Source organism: Thalassophryne amazonica, chromosome 17 (genome assembly GCF_902500255.1).
Source record: "Thalassophryne amazonica chromosome 17, fThaAma1.1, whole genome shotgun sequence".
In the NCBI taxonomy this organism is placed as follows: Eukaryota; Metazoa; Chordata; class Actinopteri; order Batrachoidiformes; family Batrachoididae; genus Thalassophryne; species Thalassophryne amazonica.
Window position 1 is genome coordinate 11865122 of NC_047119.1, and position 20714 is coordinate 11885835.

Genomic DNA, 20714 nt, shown 5'->3' on the forward strand with positions numbered 1-20714 from the left:
CTTTTGGCATTTGCCCAAATGGCAGATGGCCGGTCTCTCACTGAATGTAAATGATCAGCAACTGTTATGTTGAATTATTGTCATTTAATATGCAAAATTACAGTCTCTAGATCTAGCTATAAAGATACTGTGCTGAATTTGTCTGCTTAATAAAAACATTACTCTATATACCATATTTTGGGGTTTTATTGTGTTTATAGGACAAAATAGAACACAATTTTGCAGACTATTTTCTGGAACTGCATAACCTACTCTAAAATGAAACAGATTTAATTGATGATTCATATATATAAAAGGACAAAGTGACACCATACAAACAACCTTTCAAAATTATATAGTTAATGATTAAATTTGTTAACAACTTTGTTTTTCATGGAGGGATACAAATTTAAATTTGCCCCATTACCAAATTCAAGTTAGTAAAGTACAATTTTTACGAGGAGACGTGAAGGCATCATCAGCTGGGTGGAGGCTGGACCAAGTGCTGCTTCGTGACTCTGAAACGTGTTTTATGAATCACTAATTCATTTGAGGATATTTTTATTTTGCTAAAAAGGTTCACTGGATTGACACCATTTAGTTCGGCGCCATCTTTTGGCTGGTAGGCGGTATTGCAAACTAGTAGGGTGGAAACTGTCGGGGTGCAGCAGACTGATACAAGATACATTGATGCATTTGTAACAAAGGGTGTGTGTGTTAAAGAAGAAATCAAAGGAATAACTCTGACAATGAAACGGAAGATGTCACATTTATGTGTCGTCCCTGTCTTACGTCACGGTATTTCGCTAGAGTGAACCCTGTTTCATAATATCGATACTGTGTCGATTTATTTGCTTCGAGCCGTAACATCACTATTTGAGGTAAAACCGGAGTTAAAGAGTAGTTGGCGTATACTGCAGAACCACGTAAATGAAACAAGAGGCTAACAGCAGCGTTGTCTCGCTCCGTCTTTGGTACTACCGCTCACATTTTGAAGTTAACGAGGTGCTATAGCAGGAGTGCTAACGCTGTTAGCTACCTCGAAATGTCAGCCGGTGGCGCTTTGAAGCATGCAGGTCTTTTTCCACCGGCGCAGTTCTGCAAATGACCTGACTGAAGCGAGTGGAGTTTTGTTGCTTCATTAGCCTTCTGCGGAGCAATGCGTGATACATTTTTGCGGAATAGCGTTTTAGCCTTTACAGTGTGGTACAGCTGTACCGAACCGAGCAGCGTCAAGCTACAGAGCTTCACATAATGAGTGATCAGGATGTGAAAGTGAAGCTTCAGCTCGATCAGGTGAGCACATCGGGCGAGGATGCACAGGAGGAGAGTGTGGATGCTGAGGAGCAGGTGTCAGTGTCTTCTCCACCTGCTTCTGACTCCAATGACCCTCCCAGCATCACCACAGCTAGGTTGGTTGGACCCAAGAAGACCCCCATCAGCTGGAAACACAAAAGCCGGAGCAGCCCGGGTAAAGATTACAAGAACTCTCCTGTGCCTGGTCCAGCAGTCCGGACACTTCAGTTCAAAGATAATGCAAAGATACTACAAGGCAAGTTGGAGACTAACGGCAACTACCATCCATCCAAATGTAACCAAGACAAGCACCATGAGGATGCATTCAAGCAGACCAAGAAGAAACGGCTGGTGACAGTCGATACATCGAAAGCAAAAACCTCTCTGGAAGCGTTGAAGATCAGCATCAAGCAGCTGAAATGGAAAGAGGTGCAATGTCACTCTACACTTTCTTTTCTAATGTGGTCTTTTAAATTTTTTTCTTAATGTAAAGCAGGTCTGTTTCTGTCAGACACTCACAACCTCTGGCAAAAATTCCAGAATCACAGCACTTACTCGTACAAGATTCTTAGTGCATATGCTGTGGTATTCCCATCCAGTGGCTTTGCATGTCAAAATATCGCAACATCCAACTGTACGATTTCGTCTGAGATCTGTAAAGCTTGTTGGGAGAATTGTAGTCTTTGTGGTTCTTTGTGTAGGAATCTGTAGTGTGATCTGGGAGAGGTCAGAGTTCACTAGTACCAAACACAGCCAACACGTGTGAGTGGCCGTTTAAATCGAAGTAATTTCTCTCTCTGTTCGTCAGTATTTTGTGTTTGTCTGGTGCCAGCATCTGCAGTAATTCCAGCTCCAATAGCATATCTTAAAGTTGCTGCAGTTAAAAAGCTTGTAGTTGGATCTTGAGATCGACCTGATGGCCCGCCGCGAGGCAATCTGCCATTCGTCCCAACCCCTACCTCTCGGCACGCCCTCGGTGCTCTTTGTTGAGTGTCCCGCTGGGTCCAAAGCATTTGCGTTGAAAAAAATTAGCGTGTTCAAAGCAGGCCCAGTTGCCTGAATACCCTCGCTAGGAATTATGGAATAGGACTCTGGTTCTGTTTTGTGGGTTTTGTTCTCTGGACTGGGGCCATGATTAAGAGGGACGGCCTGGGGCATTCGTATTGTGCTGCTAGAGGTGAAATTCTTGAACCGGTGCAAGATGGACAAAAACGAAAGCGTTTGCCAAGAATGTTTTCATTAATCAAGAATGAAAGTTGGAGGTTCGAAGACAATCAGATACCATTGTAGGTCCAACCATAAATGATGCCAACTAGCGATCCGGCGGCATTATTCCCATGACCTGCAAGGCAGCATCCAGGAAACCAAAGTCTTTGGGTTCTGGGGAGGAGACAGAAGGGCACCACCAGGAGTGAAGCCTGTGACTCAGTTTGACTCAACACGAGAAACCTCACCCGGCCCAGACACGGAAAGGATTGACAGACTGATAGCTCTTTCTCAATTCTGTGGGTGGTGGTGCATGGCTGTTCTTAGTTGGTCGAGTGATTTATCTCGTTAATTCCGATAACTAACAAGACTCTGGCATGCTTACTAGTTACGTGACCCCGTGCAGTCGGCGTCAAATTCTTAGAGGGACAAATGGCGTTCAGCCACACAAGATTGAGCAATAACATCGTGACAGTAGTGAAGAAGAAAGCAAACATGCAAACTCCAGCTGTATTGTTTGAGCTTGCAGCAAACCGTGTTGTTTGGTACCCATGACCGCTGACCCAGATGTGGTATAGGCTTGCCCAGACATGCACACTCATAATCATGAAATGGCTTATTGCCTTATCCTTCCCATGTGTTGCTGCACAATGGAGCAGCACACAAACTGTATGAACCACTTTACTTCTTTTTAGACCAGTTATTTTAGTTATGGATATTAAAAAGAGACTCAGAACTATTAATTGTCAGAATAATTACTGATTAATTTTATAGCCAATTAATAATCAAATAATATTTGCCGCTCTACTGTCAAACTTGGTTAAGGCAGTATTATAACATGGGCATTTATCACTGCCATTGAAAGTGTTTCACTGATGTTTATTGATGAGTTGACTGCTGGTTGAAGTCGCATATTGAATTCTGAAGTGTAGGGCTGCACTGTCTGATCAGATTAAGCCAAATGTTGAAAGACTGACAGGACAGTGCTTTGTGGTGCAAGTAAATAATGAGCCAAGACAACGCATGTGAAACGGACGATCCAGGCAACCTGGGGTCCACATGCAGACTCGAAGAGAAAAATAGACAGATCGATAGATGGATAGATAGATTTATTGTCATTACAAGAAGTGCAATTCACACCCAGTCACCTCAGACAAAAATACAGTTAATCCACAATTATTACAAGTTGAACATAATAGAGCCTGACCAATATGGATTTTTTTGATACCGATATTTGGATGAAAAAAATGCAGATAACCGATAAATCTGCTGATTTGCCGATAGCCGATAGATCAACCGATATTTTTTTTTAATTAATAAAATGTTCTTTTTTGGATTCTTAACAAAAAAGGTATAGCTAAAAGCTGAAGCTTTGTCCTCATATTGATTAACTTTATAACAGAGAAGAATTTTCAAGTTAAAAAAAATGCAAAAATGCATTTTGAGCAGTTAGGGGGCTATTTAAACAGGCCAACTAGTAAGATATCACTCCTGAAAACGATCTTTGCCATATCATGCGAAGGAAATCTGCCCTACAATTGGATTTTGGAAAACCATGTAACGGAGAACCAATTCCGATTGGACACTCACATTGCGCATGTCATCACACATCTTCTATGAGGAATACCAAGCTGGCCGATGGTGGATCGAAAGTCCGTGGAGTTAACTTTTCAGCAAAAAAAAAAAAAAAAGTAAGTTTCTATCTCATATCAGTAAAAAGTTATTTACAATTTAGTAAAGCTTGGTCCCAGCTGTTGTATACGACAGCGTCGGCCCCAGAGGGTTAATGGCGAATGGCAGTAATTCCCAGAACCCTTCCGGGCGACCAGTGAATCTAAATGTTTCAACCTCTTAGCAGTAAACGAAAGTTTTTCATGCTAGAAATAAGGTCTACACAACGTGGGCTTAATAATAAACGTGACCGACGCAATGAAGCACATTTGACACATTACTACATAAACTGAGTTAATCAAACTGAGTTGAACTGAAACGTGAGAAATGTGTGGTGAATGTCATCGCAAAGTTATTACAAACAACATCCTTATAAACTTACTTGTATGCTTTTGTCAGCCGATCAGTGCAGTGTGACGGCGAACTACGGGGGCCGATGATGAACACATTTAAGCAGGGGTGTAAGCAGCTGTCAGTTGAATGGAGTCAGAGCTCATCTACTGGACAAACGGTGCAAGGACATTTTACATTGCCACCGCAAACATTATTTCAGTAACTGTTCTGTTTATGAGAAATTATCGGCGTTCTATCAGCAAAATTTTGGCTGATAGTGAGTACTTTGAAAAGGGCTTATATCGGCCGATATATCAGTCGGGCTCTAGAACATAATAATGGCACACTTCAGAATTAAAACAACCATACATGTACATTTTATTGTTTATGTATGCTAAACTTTAAGACAGACCATCCAAATTGAGGAAATGTGAGTGTGGTGGGGGGCCGCAGCAGTGTCCCATGCAGCCACAAGCTCGGGAGCGGCAGGGCCAAGGCAGGGGGGGGGGGGGGGGGGGGGATGGGAGAGAGAAGGGCATACATCATGTGTGCAGATGAGATGAGTTTGTATCAGTCAGATGAGTTTGTATCAGTTTCTGTCAGTGTGTGCATAATGTCTGGAGTTGCCTTGACAACATCAGACTGTAGGGGAGGGCAGAAGATAAGAGGGGTAGCCGAATGGTTCACCAAGGCCGTAGAAATTCTTCTGGAGGAAAACAGCAGGGCGTTTTGACCTTCGGAGGGTGATAAGCCTGTCATGTTTAGCGTTGAGCAGAGAAACACATGCAGCTCCTCTGACTGACCAAATCCAATTTATGAGTATTCCCTGGTCTCCGACCTCTTTCTGTGCAAGGCGTACATTTGCTCTGAGATGTTTTCAAACTTATGTCTGAGTTCAAGGGTTAACGTAGTCTGAGACTGTATCGTCTTGCCCATCTCATTAATCATGATGTACAGGTGAGGGGTCATGGTTCTGGTAGTAGCCGTCTTGTTAATTCTCCGGTAGGTCAGGGCAGCACATAAACCAATAAGCACCAGCCCTCCCACAATAAAACCAAATATAAATAAGTCTTTGACATCCTCCACAGAGAGTGGTACCAAGCACACAACACGCCACTTCTCTGAGGCGTCAAGAACATAGTCCGCAGGGTAGGTTCCATCTGGGCATGCAAGGTCCCCCCACCCGTGATTTCCTTGTTGAAAAAATGGTGTCAATAGCGTTCAGAGACCAGCTGATCAATTCCATGGTTAATCCAAATATAGTTTGAAGAATTCACAGTCTGATGAAGTTGAGACTTTTGAAGATTGGTATGGCAGTTACATCTGGAAAATGTTAATGTCAGTGCCCTCACAGCACACATGCAACCTGATTACAAAACTGTAAACCTTACGTTCAACTTCATCAATAGAAGCTCATGTAATAATGCCATTACTTCTGGGTAGCGCTAATTAAAAATGTCGTTATAGCACACATGTACCACATGTACAAGAAATGTCCTGTTATCTGTTGTAAGAACGATTCACCTTCTCTCTCTCTCACTCTATTTGCATGCACTCATTACACATGCTTGGTGTTGAGTGAGTTTTGCACACATGACATCCACATGTTTGGTGTATTTTCTTGTCAGCTTCTCTTGGACAAAAGATGCAGCCTGTGAGAGGTGATTTTCCTCTTCAGAAAAGGATTCATTACCAAACAGAGTCATTTTTACTATATCCATCATCACCGTCATCACTTGAGGAGTCTAGGATTTGTTTTAGGGCTTCTGCAGCTGTTTATCTTGCCTTTTCACTCTAACCTGTAAATATAGGTCAGGAATAACAATGTTTGAATGTTGCAAAGAAGAAATACAAGGAACATCATCCACAGCTTCAAAACATTTTGCTTATGGTCAAGTATCAAATAACCCTGCGGTTCGAGTGGACCCCAAAAGGAAAATTATCCATCCATCCATCCATCCATTTTCTTCCTCTTTATCCGGAGTCGGGTCGCGGGGACAGCAGCTCAAGCAAAGCCGCCCAGTCCTCCCGATCCACACACACCTCCCCCAGCTCCTCCGGGGGAACCCCAAGGCGTTCCCAAGCTAGCCGAGAGACGTAGTCCCTCCAGCGTGTCCTGGGTCTTCCCCGGGGCCTCCTCCCGATGGGACGTGCCCGGAACACCTCTCCAGCGAGGCGTCCAGAGGGCATCCGGAAAAGATGCCCGAGCCACCTCAACTGGCTGCTTTCGATGTGGAGGAGCAGCAGCTCGATTCCGAGCTCCTCCCAAGTGACCGAGCTCCTCACCCTATCTCTAAGGGAGCGCCCAGCCACCTTGCGGAGGAAACTCCTCTTGGCCACTTGTACTCGCGATCTCATTCTTTCAGTCATGAGCCAAATCTCATGACCATAGGTGAGGATCGGAACGTAGATCGATCGGTAAATCAAGAGCTTTGCCCCCCTACTCAGCTCTCTCTTCACCACGATGGTCCGATACAGCGACTGCATCACTGCAGATGCTGCACCGATCCGTCTGTTGATCTCACGCTCCATCCGTCCCTCACTTGTGAACAAGACCCTGAGATACTTAAACTCTTCCACTTGAGGCAAGGACACTCCACCGACCTGAAGAGGGCAAAGCACCTTTTTCCGGTCAAGAACCATGGCCTGGGATTTGGAGGTGCTGATTTTTATCCCGGATGCTTCACACTCGGCTGCAAACCGCCCCAGTGCACGCTGAAGGTCCTGATTTGACGAAGCCAACAGAAAACAGCAGAGACGAGATTCTGTGGTTCCCAGACCAGACCCCCTCTACACCCTGGCTGTGCCTAGAAATTCTGTCCATAAAGATGATGAACATAACCGGTGTCACCGGCTCCGCCAGGGCTGCCCTTTGTCAAAAGGGGCCAAAAGGAAAATTAAATTTTCAAAAATATTCCTTGATATTTTTCCAAAAACATAATGGATTTATTAAGTGGGCATATAGTGTGAAGAATACATAAAAGGATTTGGCAGGAAACCAATTAAAAATGCTTTAAAAAGGTAGGTTTTAATGGAAAATACATTATTAATAACACACAACTTATGTTATTAATAACATGGCCATCCCCTTTAGCCTATTGTATGAGCTTCTGTGTATAAACTGCAGGTTATTGCTAATGAAAATTGTTCCAAATGGAAACATTGACTTTAAAACATTTATGAGGGGGTTAATTGAGCCATTCGTCCCTACTTGGCAACAGGAACGCCATCTGGTCCGTCCCACTGTAATGCAATCAACTGTTATTCACATGGATTCCATTATGCATGAGGTAAATAAGGTCACTGTGGTGAGACAGGTGAGGCACAGTCTGAGCATGTCACTGGTAACCATGCGGTGATACCTAAGCCTTTCACTTTCCAGTAGATCTGGTGTCAGAAATGACAGATTGAAGGCTGATATTTATCCTCATGCTGCACCTCCCACAAAGTCAAACTCTGCAGGTCCTGTGTCATTTTGAAAAGACCTCACAGAAAGGGTTGGGGATTGCAGTAACTTTGTTTATGTAATGAATGAAAAGTACCTTATTCATAATCTTTAAGCATTTGCTTTGTTGAGTGTGATATCGATATTTTTTGTCTGTAACATCAGAGTCTAGGAAAAAAGTGATTTGAATAGCTTTCTGAACACCTCCCCCAGTTGTTGGATTTTACAAATAAATGTGTATTTGTAAATATATCATTTTTTATTATTTGTAAACAAAAAAAGGCATTTGCAAAACTGAAAATTCTGTTTGTGAAGTGTGATTCAGCATTTGTGGATCACCGATCACACACATTCATCGCTTTACTCAGTTAGACATTCTGAGCCAATGAAACCATGAGTGAAACTGTTTTTCTTTCTGGAGTTTCACTTATGGCTTCATTCATAAACAAAACTTATTCTGGACAGTTTATCAACATTAACGGCAACTCTGTCATTTTTACAAAGTGAAAATATCGCACATATCTTTTAAAGTAACGCGCTTATTCTGAAGGTTTGCGCATTAACCGACACACGTGCCAAAAGGCATTATGGGAAATGATGTTTTCTGAGCCTCCGCCTCATCACTCCCCCCCAACCCCCCGCCCGGTCAAAATGCATAGAACAACATTGCCATCTACTGGATGGGAGTGTGAATAGTGACCTACATATTTGTGAATTTCAAATGCAGTTTTACAGTCAGAATGTCTCAATATTGTGTAAGGGAGCAAAGTAATGAATGCCTGTGATCGGTGATCTACAAATGCTGAATCATACTTCATAAACAGAATTTTCAGTTTTGCAAATGACTTTTTTTGTTTACAAATTTAAAAAAAATGACATATTTACAAATACACATTTATTTGTAAAAACCAACACACAAGTTACAAATCAGAAATTTATGTTTGCGGATCGCAAAACGTGCAAATCAAGGAATATTTGTAGATCACCTTCTGTGCATTTGCAGGTATTAATGAGACAAATTTAACTCCATACACATAGCGTTACAGTGAAGATGAATGTGCCTTCAGAAACTGAAACGCATTCATTTAGCCTGAGCTCATCACTCCTCACTTGTGGAATGGCGAGACTGTTCCTTTGCATGTGTTTCCACACTCTCATGAGATAGCTATTTTTGGTTTTCAAGAATTTGCACAAATTAAATTGTCCTGATCCCTGATGCGATTAGACAGTTATATGCTCGAACCTCTGTGGTGGTATTTATAGCAGCTCTCAGCTTTCAGCCAGGGTTTTCCTATTTCACACACTCACTTGCTGCTGTTCTGGCACAGATCTGCCTCGTAGCCAGACTGTGGGGTAGTTCTGCTTTAGAGTAGAGTTTAATGCTTCAGTGCAGCTTAACATACAGTCAGATTAAAGTTCAACACACACTGACACATGCAGCATTAATTGTGCAGCATTTTGTAGTTATTGCTCATGTGCTGTCACTTCACCAGTGTGCCCTCTATCCTCTTTAATTCCTCATTTCATTTTTCCTTTAGTTTCCTTTGGGAAGACGGACACCCTGTGATATCTACTGGCATGGCGTGTCCTTCCACGACAATGAAAATATAATCTCAGGGCAGGTGAACAAGTTCCCAGGTATTGCAGTGCTTCTGTCTTCTGTTCTCTCCTGTCCCCTTTTGTTAATGCAGTACGTGCTCCACTCATGCATTTGACCCCTTGTCAGAAAGTGGAAGAATCAGGCCTGGTATTTTTCCAGCCTGAGCTGGATTTCTGGCTTTTGGATCCAGATATATGCAGCGGAGACAGGTTGCCTCCGCTCCGAAACAGGTTGCCATGTAATCCCTATGGAAGGACGCGTTGTGGATATGTAGTGACATGGAGATGTCTGTCTGGAGTTTATACTTGACGTGGACATGTCCTGTCTCTGGCAATTAGCCTGTGAGCAGGACTTATGTCCCTTTTGTCTTTTATTTAACACAATTATGACAGAGTTTGAGGGGGAGAAAGTGAGGAAGTGTGGCAGCTGCCGGTGTTTTTTTTGTTTGTTTGTTTGTTTTCGTGTGCGTGCGCGCACGAATGAATTGTCCGTGAAGATCGAGGGCAGTCACAATTATTACAATATTTGCCAATCGCGATTATTTTTCATATTCATGATTACCATGAATTATTTATTCTATCCACAAAGCATAAAACGACTCAGAATCTGACATCATTGTGCTGCAGCCTCGCTCACTCTGTTTCGCTCTCATGTTAAGGCAGGACGATAACATGGAGGGTGAGGAGCGATCCGTCCTGCTGTTTGGATAAGATGGTTGATTAAAACAGTGGCCGTCTTCTTCAAAGCCATCTAAAATGCGGAGTTACCAAAGGAGCTGTCGTGTGTGTGTGCGCGCGCAGAGTCAACAGGCTGCAGACTGCGAGGGAGGAGGTGGGGGAGGGAGATTCCTGAATGGAGGCACGACACGTTACAGTCTGCTGAGAACCATCAGTGCACGTAAGACAGTGAGCGTGGAACAGAGAGAGGATTTTAACCCGAGTGAACATGTTAAAAAAACAAAACCAAAACATGGAGCTGCCTTTACTTCTCTCTGAGCTTTCTCTCCCGGTGTGATTCTGCCGTTACCATCCTGTTCACACCATGTGTGTGTGTCGCATACTGAATTATGAGATCATGAGATGAAATAAACAGTCAATATCTTTAAACATATTTTAAAAATGACAATATATGAATGAACTGATCTAAAAATACGCATACACGGGTTAAAAAAACCCTGATGTGGAGAAGCTTTGGTGATGTTCAGATGCACAGATCACAAAAAGCAGGTGAGAACTCTGAATAACAGCTGTTATTTTCCAAAGGTATTTATTTGTTCAATCTTGAGCTTAATGTAGTGTTTAAGCACAAAACGTGACTGATGAGGAGAAACAATTTCAGAAATGCAACAGAAACAACAATAAATCAGAAAAAGTTGGGACTCTATGTAAAATGAAGATAAAAATAAAAATGTTGCACTATTCCCAGTTTCTCCACTCACAGAAGCCAAACGTTCTTCCAGAGTTGTGTAATTATACTACGATAGTAGAATATAAAGAAGGGAAAAAAGGGAAAACAGACAATATATTCGTCAATCACAATTATTTGTCTTAATTAATTAATTAATCATCTCCAGAAATTCCTAATCGTGACAACCCTATGAAGATCATTTTATTAATTACACAGATGTGTAATAAAACAAATGGTGACTGGTTTATAACACAATTATGAGAGTTTGAGGGGATGGGCCGCAAATGATGTTTAGCGCCGGGAAATATACCGGTTCTTTGTTTAATAAGAGCCACGAAATAACCCTGTTCTTTTTAATAACACAATTTTTCATTGGTCTAACTCGATGTGATAACCAATCATTGAACGTGTTTTAATGTGGCTCGATCTGTGTTAGAACAAAAATCTTTTCTTAGCATTTTGCAGGTGCCTGTTAGACAAAGCGATCTAATTGAAGAACGAGATTATTTAGTGGATATGATTTTGACCAGTGTGGCCGATTGCCGTAAGTAGTATTTTATGTTTTTTATCTATGTAGTTTGAAGAGGTCTTAGTAAAAGGATTAAGCATCCATGACGAGTGTTCGATAAATTTCAAATTTCATTGCTTGCTCATTGCTCAATTGCTTACGAATGTTGGGATTTTGAAAACAAAATGCTTAGCTCATGTTGTAAGTTAATAACCATTCATTTATTGAAAAAATAATTATTTTTCACATATTTGAAACTCAGAGTGGATGCAAACCCAACCCTTTTCATTTTCTGACTTGCTTTTCTTTGCACACTGATATTCACTTGGACTAGTCTGTTGAATAAACTATAAAATAATTGTCCTGAAAATATGAGCCCAGTGTTCAGTGATGGTAGTATGTAGACAAAACCTGCAGATGTTAGGGGAAACCTATGCCCATTTTTGTTTGTGGTTATTTTATTTTTGCTTTAGAAATCTGCTTTGAAAAACACAAGCCACTTGACCTCAAAGATGGTAATGATTGGTTAAAATCTTGGGTGTTCCTGAGAGCTTTCCAATCAGGTTTGAAAAAGCCTAAAATTGCAGCCCCTAGCCCGGGGCTTTGCCCCTGGACCCCATTGGGGACCTAGGCGGCCCCCAAACCCCTCGACAAATTAGTTTCAGGCTTAGACATATTGCCTCAATGCCAGCCCTGAAGAATTTACCGTGTGGGTTTTCCATGGATTCTCACAAGTTGTCATTTTAAACTTGACATGAAAATGTTGTACACTGTTACATTTCTGTCTGATGCCTCCATCTCCTCCTTCAAATCATTATAGATCTTTAGGTTCTGGTGGAAATTTTGAACAAACTTTCTGGGTGTTTATATGTTTCCAAGGTTCTTATATTTTTAAATAATACATCGTAAGGTGTTTGTGGTGCCATGAATCATTTTGAGAGGACTTCTAAGAAGTCATGTGAGTTGTGGAGATTGAAAATTGTGCTCTGGATGCTTAATTATATAGACTGTTTTTACTATTCTTAAATACAAAAAGGCAGTGATTCTTTGGATGGGGACCCTTAATACTGCTTATTAAGCCTGAAGTATACCAATTAGCCATTCAGAAGCTTTTAGATGTAATTAGTTCTGGAATATACTGGAATTTTCCATGTTCTTTAAAGAGTTGTTGTATGTAAACTGTTGACCTACTGAAATCCTGATAATGTTGAGCAAACTGAGGAAAAACTCTATTTTGTAAGTATTACTTGAAAGAACGTCTTTGTATATAGAATGTCTATGCATATTGTTTGATAAAATGAAATCCATGCAGTCACAGAAAATTAAATTTGAAAGGTTTTATCCAATGTGTATGTGAACTTCATTATATGATGACACCAAAGATCTACCTGTTGGATGTAGAACAAAGTAGCAGTCAAATAAAATGGAAGCATCACTAGCAAAGTGAAGTAATTCCTATATAGACCTCGAGGCCAGTGCTTATCTCCAAATTCCATAGTGTCAATCAAGTGAGAGTCTACAGCTTCCCCTGGACTGGACACCAGTCTGATGCAGGTTACTTCCCCAGCCGAGGCTGGTACCCAGTTACAGCTGGCTGGACTCAGACAATGCAGATTTTAAGAGTCTTGTCCAAGGACACAAACTGGTCACCCAGGTCTACATATTGGTAGGCTAGCTCCTTATCCACTCAGCTACCTACCATAGAAAAGTAAATCTATAACTTCAGGAATTTCCTTTTTGTATTTTCTTTTAAATTTTTTACCTCCGCCAAGGGGGTTATGTTTTCTGTCGCGTCTGTTTGTTTGTTGGTTGTTTGTTTGTTAGCAGGATTACTCAAAAATCCTCAGTGGATTTCAATTAAGTTTTACCAGAGGTGTATCTTGGCCTAACTAGAAGTCATTCAATTTTGGTAATGATCCAGAACACGATCCAGATCCAGTAATTTTTTTAAGGATTCTTATCATTACAGGATAGGGCCAATTTCAACATTTTACATCTAACTTCATGAAGACGGGTCACAAAGGCTGAACAAAAATTAAGTTACGACACAACAATTTAGCATTTGTTTCTCCTCATTGAATAAACTTATTAGAAAATAAAAAAAACTTGTGTAGTTCATGCAGTTTCTCTTTAGAAATACATTTGTTGAACATCTAAGGGTTTAACCACTGAATCTGAAACATGACGGTAGATGCGTGAAACGACGTAGAATAAGTCTCTTTGCCAAAGGGTATTCCATGTGACATCAGTGACCCTATGGCCTTGGCGGAGGTTTGCGCTCTTCTAGTTTTATAAGGTTTAATGGAACTCAGTTACATGGGGTGTGCAGCCAGCACGCTCTGAGTGCCGGTCCCAAGCCCAGATAAATGAGCACAGTTGCCTCAGGAAGGGCATCTGGCATAAAACAAGCCAAACAGAAACACAAGGGGAGGTGGGGGTGGGGGGGGGAGCGTGCGTCCATGTGTGCAGGTGGGTTCATATCAGTCTCTGTCCTTGTATGTGTAGAGTCCGAAGTGGCCTTGTCAACAACCACAGACTGTGGGGGACTGCAGATGAAGAGGGAGCCATGTGCGTCACCAGGGCCATTTAAATCTTTCTGGAGGAAAACAAGCAAGACATTTTGACCTTCGGTAGCTGATAAGACTGTTGTGTTTTGGGTTTAGGCAGAGAAACACAGAACTTCAATACGACTTCTCTTAACTGTCCAGATCCAACTGTGTGAATATGCACTGGTCTCCAACATCAGTTCCTTTGCAGGGCAGACAACTGATCTGAGATGGTTTCCATCTTGCGTTTAAGTTCAAAAGTTAACGCAGTCTGAGATTGTACAGCCTTGCCAACCTCGGTAATCATGACGGACAGATGTGGGATTGTGGTTTTGGTTGGCAGCCGTCTTGCCAATTTTCCGGTACATCAGAACAGCACCTAATCTGAGTAGCAGAAGCCCTCCTACCACAACGACAAATAAGAATACAACCCCTGGGCAAAAATTATAGAACTCACTGGCCTCAGAGGATGTTGATGTCAGTTGTTTAATTTTGTAGAAAAAAAAGCAGATCACAGACATGACACAAAACTAAAGTCATTTCAAATGGCAACTTTCTGGCTTAAGAAACACTATAAGAAATCAGGAAAAAAAAATTGTGGCAGTCAGTAACGGTTACTTTTTTAGACCAAGCAGAGGGAAAAAATATGGAATCTCTCAATTCTGAGGAAAAATTATGGAATCATGAAAAACAAAAGAACGCTCCAACACATCACTAGTATTTTGTTGCACCACCTCTGCCTTTTATAACAGCTTGCAGTCTCTGAGGCATGGACTTAATGAGTGACAAACAGTACTCTTCATCAATCTGGCTCCAACTTTCTCTGATTGCTGTGCCAGATCAGCTTTGCAGGTTGGAGCCTTGTCATGGACACATTTTCTTCAACTTCCACCAAGATTTTCAATTGGATTAAGATCCGGACTGTTTGCAGGCCATGACATTGACCCTATGTGTCTTTTTGCAAGGAATGTTTTCACAGTTTTTGCTCTATGGCAAGATGCATTATCATCTTGAAAAATGATTTCATCATCCCCAAGCATCCTTTCAATTGATGGATAAGAAAAGTGTCCAAAATCTGAACGTAAACTGTGCATTTATTGATGATGTAATGACAGCCATCTCCCCAGTGCCTTTACCTGAGATGCAGCCCCATATCATCAATGACTGGAAATTTACACGTTCTCGTCAGGCAATCATCTTTATAAATCTCATTGGAACCGCACCAAACAAAAGTTCCAGCATCATCACCTTGCCCAATGCAGATTCGAGATTCATCACTGAATGTGACTTTCATCCAGTCATCCACAGTCCACGATTGCTTTTCCTTAGCCCATTGTAACCTTGTTTTTTCTGTTTAGGTGTTAATGATGGCTTTTGTTTAGCTTTTCTGTATGTAAATCCCATTTCCTTTAGGCGGTTTCTTACAGTTCGGTCACAGACGTTGACTCCAGTTTCCTCCCATTCGTTCCTCGTTTTGTTGTGCATTTTCGATTTTTGAGACATATTGCTTTAAGTTTTCTGTCTTGACGCTTTGATGTCTTCCATGGTCTACCAGTATGTTTGCCTTTAACAACCTTCCCATGTTGTTTGTATTTGGTCCAGAGTTTAGACACAGCTGACTGTGAACAACAACATCTTTTGCAACATTGCGTGATGATTTACCCTCTTTTAAGAGTTTGATAATCCTCTCCTTTGTTTCAATTGACATCTCTGGTGTTGGAGCCATGATTCATGTCAGTCCACTTGGGCTGCAACAGCTCCCAAGGAGTGATCACACCTTTTTAGATGCAGACTAACGAGCAGATCTGATTTGATGCAGGTGTTAGTTTTGGGATGAAAATTTACAGGGTGATTCCATAATTTATTCCTCAGAATTGAGTGAGTCCATATTTTTTTCCCTCTGCTTGCGCTAAAAAGTAACTGTTACTGACTGCCACAATTTTTTTTCCTGATTTCTTATAGTGTTTCTTAAAGCCAGAAAGTTGCCATTTGAAATGACTTTAGTTTTGTGTCATGTCTGTGATCTGCTTTTTTCTACAAAATTAAACAACTGAATGAACATCCTCCGAGGCCGGTGATTCCATAATTTTTGCCAGGGGTTGGAAATCCTTGACGTCTTCCACGGAGAGTGGCACCAAGCACACTATGCGCCAATTCTTCCAGGCATTGAGAACGTAGCCCGCGGGATAGGTTCTGGGCATGCAGGGTCCCCCAACCCTGATTTCCTTGTTGAAAAGATAGTGTCAATAGCGTTATGAGATCAGCTGATCAGTTCCATGGTTAATCCAAATGTAGTTCGAAGAATTCTCAGTCTGATGAAGTTGGGACTTTGAAGGTTGAGGAAGAGATAGAGACAAGCAGGAGGCGAGGAGGGAGGAGGAGATGCTACTGCCCTCGCCGGAGTCCCAATCACTTATTTGCAGTGGTGATGGACAGTTTGACGGATGAGATCAGACAGAAGTCTCCATGAACTATGATGCTTGCAGATGACGTGATCTGTAGTGAGAGTCGAGACTAGTTTAAGTCCACCAGCCTGGAAATGTGGAGATATGCTCTGGAGAGAAGGGGAATGAAAGTCAGCAGGAGTAAGACTGAGTACATGTGTGTGAATATATATATATATATTTGTGATGTTCTTTTTAAACCATATGCAAGATAGCCCATGATGAGATTTTTACAAATTATCCTTCTCATTTTGATAGCATTTACTTTGTCATCAAACTGCTTTTATGCCACCTACTAAGTCTGATTTCACGAGAATCACTCAAATGCATAACTGAATAAACATTATTAATAGCACTAAAATCACAGCAGGTGTCATCTCAAAGCATTACACTAAAGGGTAAGGTTCAGATCTAACATCTGTATAATAAATGTTATTGTGCTGTTTGCACCTGTCTTAACGAACCCTGAGAATTTAATTTTGTTTTAGCACTCTGGGGTCAGTCTGAACTGGGAGCGAAGAGCTGGATGTACTTGTATATTACACTGATAGCACGACTTTGTTTTCGTAGCCACTAACGATGGGAGTGACGAACTGCTTTTATTCTATCTTTGAAATAACTTTCAGATGCCTGTTGATTAAAGAAATTATTGTGCGCCAGGGAGGTTGAGTTGGCCACTCACCCTCCCTTCGCGGACACACTAGAAAAGAGGGAGTAGAACCATGCTTCAACAGAGTCTGCTGCGGGGTTAACGTACGAACGCCCAGCCGGTTGACAGGGCACTCTGCTGAAGGTGTTGGCTCTCCACCTTAAAGGCGTCACGGTAAGAGAAAAATGCGCTGCAACCACTTGTGTTTGATGTAACTGCTTTTGTGGGGAATAAATATACGCCTTTTTATTCTAGCAAAATGCAGTCTGTGTGATCATTTCTGTGTGCCGATCTGACCGAACCTTGTGTTTCAAAACATTTTTGGCGTTGTCGGCAGGATACGGTTACGCTCAGACTACACACAGAAATGTCTTGCTTTAGATTGGGAAAGAGAGATGCGGAGGTGGCATCTCAGCAGGAGTCTTGCTTTAGATTGGGAAAGAGAGATGCGGAGGTGGCATCTCAGCAGGAACAAGTGGTCCCGGGGTGGGATGGGATCACTTTTAAGGAAATAGGCCAGCTTCTACGGCGACGTGGGGGACGCCCTGGGCCGTGGACTGGAGCGATTCCCACCGCGACTCCGCCAGTTTTATGTGAAATGTTAAAACGGGTGGAGGTTAAAGAGAAAGCTCCGTTGGGAGGTATTCATGAAATGATGTGGATTTGTGCAGAAGCCTGGAAAGAGCGGGTTTTAACTTTAGATACAGTCCGCTCATCAGAATGTGCTAAATCACAAAAGGTGACAAGATTAGAACAACAAGTGAAGCAATTGGAAATTCAAGCCGAAGAAATAGACGGTGTACCAACTTCCTTCTTGGCTGAAAAATGTAAACAAAAAGGATTGAAAGTGACTTGTGTGTCAGGATGCGCCCTGATATGTTTGAATTGGCCTCATTGTTGAAAGAAATTGTGCAGGGAGAAAAGAAAGGAGTGAAACCTAGTGCCCCTCCCCTACAGGAGGAGGAGGAGGAGGACTTTGATGATGATCTGGTGCAAATAGCTGCAGTCCGGAAAGGAAAGAAAGATAAAAAGAAGGGGAAAAATAAAGAAAGGCGTTCTTGGAGCTTTGACCCTTGCGAGGAAGATTAGGATGATGGCCCAACTCTTGTGGCCCGCCGAGAATTAAAACAATGGTTCACAAGTGATATTAGACCCCATGTGTGATTGGAAATATTTTGGAAAAAAAATCAGTTCAAGTCACCTCGGCTTTAGTGGACACAGGAGCGGAGGCCTCATTGATTCATGGAAATCCAGAGAAAATGAAGGGACCTATGGTTCCTTTAACTGGATTAGGTGGACAATTGGTGTATGGAAAAAATATATCGATACCGCTTAAAATTGGAAATATGCCAATTAAAGTGTACACTGTAATAGTGACTCCAATTAATGAATGGATAATTGGCATGGATATTTTAGCTGGAATGACTTTGCATTTAGAACAGGGTAAATTTCAATTTGGGATAGCAAACGTAAGAATGATTCTGGTGGGAAAAGTAAAAATGAAACCTTTTCCCATTCCAGAGGCTACATGGTGATTAATCAGAAACAATATCGTATCCTGGAGGACAAGCAGAAATTACTGCAACCATAAAAGACTACTTGGAGGCAGGAGTTTTGAAACCAGTGACAACAAAATGGAATAATCCATTGTGGCCAGTCCGTAAATCGGATGGTACATGGAGAATGACTGTAGACTTTAGAGGTCTAAATAAACATACACCGGCTTTGACTTCAGCTGTACCTGATGCTGTGAGTATAATTGAACGAGTGCAACATCATAGTGGTACGTGGTATGCTGTTATAGATTTGGCTAATGCATTCTTACCATACCAATCCCAGAGGATAGGATGGAACAGTTTGCATTTACGTGGGAAGGACGGCAATATACATTCACAAGATTGCCACAAGGATATTTACACAGTCCACTATTTGTCATAGAGTGGTGGCGGAGCATTTGGAACAGTTCCAGGTTCCAATGAGAATGATGATCTCACATTACATTGATGACATTATGCTTCAAGGAGATACAGAAGCAGAAGTAGTGGAATATCTACCGAAAATTAGTGACTCATATGAAATCATTTGGCTGGGAAATTAATCCAGCAAAGATTCAGGGACCAGCTCAAACAGTGAAATTCTTAGGAATAGTTTGGAATAAAGGAGAGAGGGAAATCACACAAAAGCTAAAGAGAGAATAGCTAACTTTCCAGTACCTCACAGTAAGACAGATGCACAACGATATATTGGTTTATTTGGATTTTGGAGACATCATATTCCAACATTTAGGACAGATTTGCAGCCTTTATATCGATGCACTAGAAAAAAAGAAGAGTTTGTATGGGGAGAGGAACAACAATGCTCATTTGATATGGCAAAGGAAGCCATACAACAAGCTGTGTCCTTAGGAAAAATGCAATCAGGACCAGTAGAACTTCAAGTGTCTGCTCTAAATGATTATGCTAATTGGAGCTTATGGCAAAAACAAAACAGGATACGAAAACCTTTAGGATTCTGGTCGAGAAAACTCCCGGACGCAGGTATGCGTTATACACCTTTTGAAAAACAGCTTTTAGCATGCTATGGGCGTTGATTGAAACTGAATCACAAACGGTGGGACATGAAGTAATGATGAGGACACAGATACCTATTCTCTCATGGGTGATGAGTAATCCCACCACTCACCGAATAGGGACAGCTCAGGAGGCTAGTGTGATAAAATGGAAATGGTATGTGTCAGAGCGTGTAAAACCAGGTGAAAAAGGGGTGTCATTGCTGCATGAACAAGTAGCTGATGCTCCTGAGGAAGATGAGGAACCTTTTGAAGTTCAACCATTGGAGGAATTTCCTGTTAAAGCAGGAAAAAGGTGGGATGATTTGTCAGATGATGAGAAAAGTCGAGCATGGTTTACTGATGGTTCCTGTCAATATCAAGCAGGAAAAAGGCGATGGAAAGCAGGAGCTTTTAACCCACAATTAGGTCAGTCTCTGGAAGAATTAGGAGAAGGAAAAAGCAGTCAGTGGGCGGGGTTGAAGGCCGTGCATATGGTGGTCATGCAGGGAGGACCACAGGGCCTCCATATTTATACAGACTCATGGTCAGTGACCCAAGGACTACTTACCTGGATGCCTACATGGCATGCCACTAATTGGAAAATACATTCTAAAGAAGTTTGGAAGAGAATTGTGGGAAGACATTTGGGAAAAGGCTAAAACAATTCCTATTACTGTGATGCATGTAGATGCACACACTAATGGACAGACTCAGAAGCTTTATATAATAAAGCTGCAGATCAATTAGTAAAAGTAATGATTGAATTAAGACAATCCAGCCCAGGATTGGCTAGATGGGCTCATGTCAAAGCAGGACATTGGGGGGTTCAAGGTACCCTAAAATGGGCCAGAGATCGAGGTATTGATCTAAAATTGGATGATGTGAAAACAGCAATCACTGAGTGTGAACAATGTCAACACCACCGGAAGGGTGTTCCTCAACATTTGCATGGGCAGTTAAATCGTGGAAAAAGTCCTGGTCAAATTTGGCAGTTAGATTTTATTGGACCACTGCCCATGTCTAAGGGATGTAGACATGCATGCACTGCTGTAGATACATTTTCTGGGGTCTTGGTAGTG

The 20714-nt window shown here is 41.8% G+C and overlaps 1 protein-coding gene across 2 annotated transcripts in view; it reads left to right on the forward strand.

Annotated features, from left to right (window-relative positions):
• The first annotated feature begins 785 nt into the window (after positions 1-785).
• ttll11 (tubulin tyrosine ligase-like family, member 11) overlaps positions 786-20714 on the forward strand; it is a 76811-nt gene continuing 56882 nt past the window's right edge. For both annotated transcript variants that reach the window (XM_034191669.1, XM_034191670.1), the window contains exons 1-2: positions 786-1704; positions 9469-9568. In XM_034191669.1, the coding sequence (XP_034047560.1) occupies positions 1234-1704; positions 9469-9568 (571 nt within the window). In that variant the 5' untranslated portion in view covers positions 786-1233. The remainder of the gene's footprint in view (positions 1705-9468; positions 9569-20714) is intronic.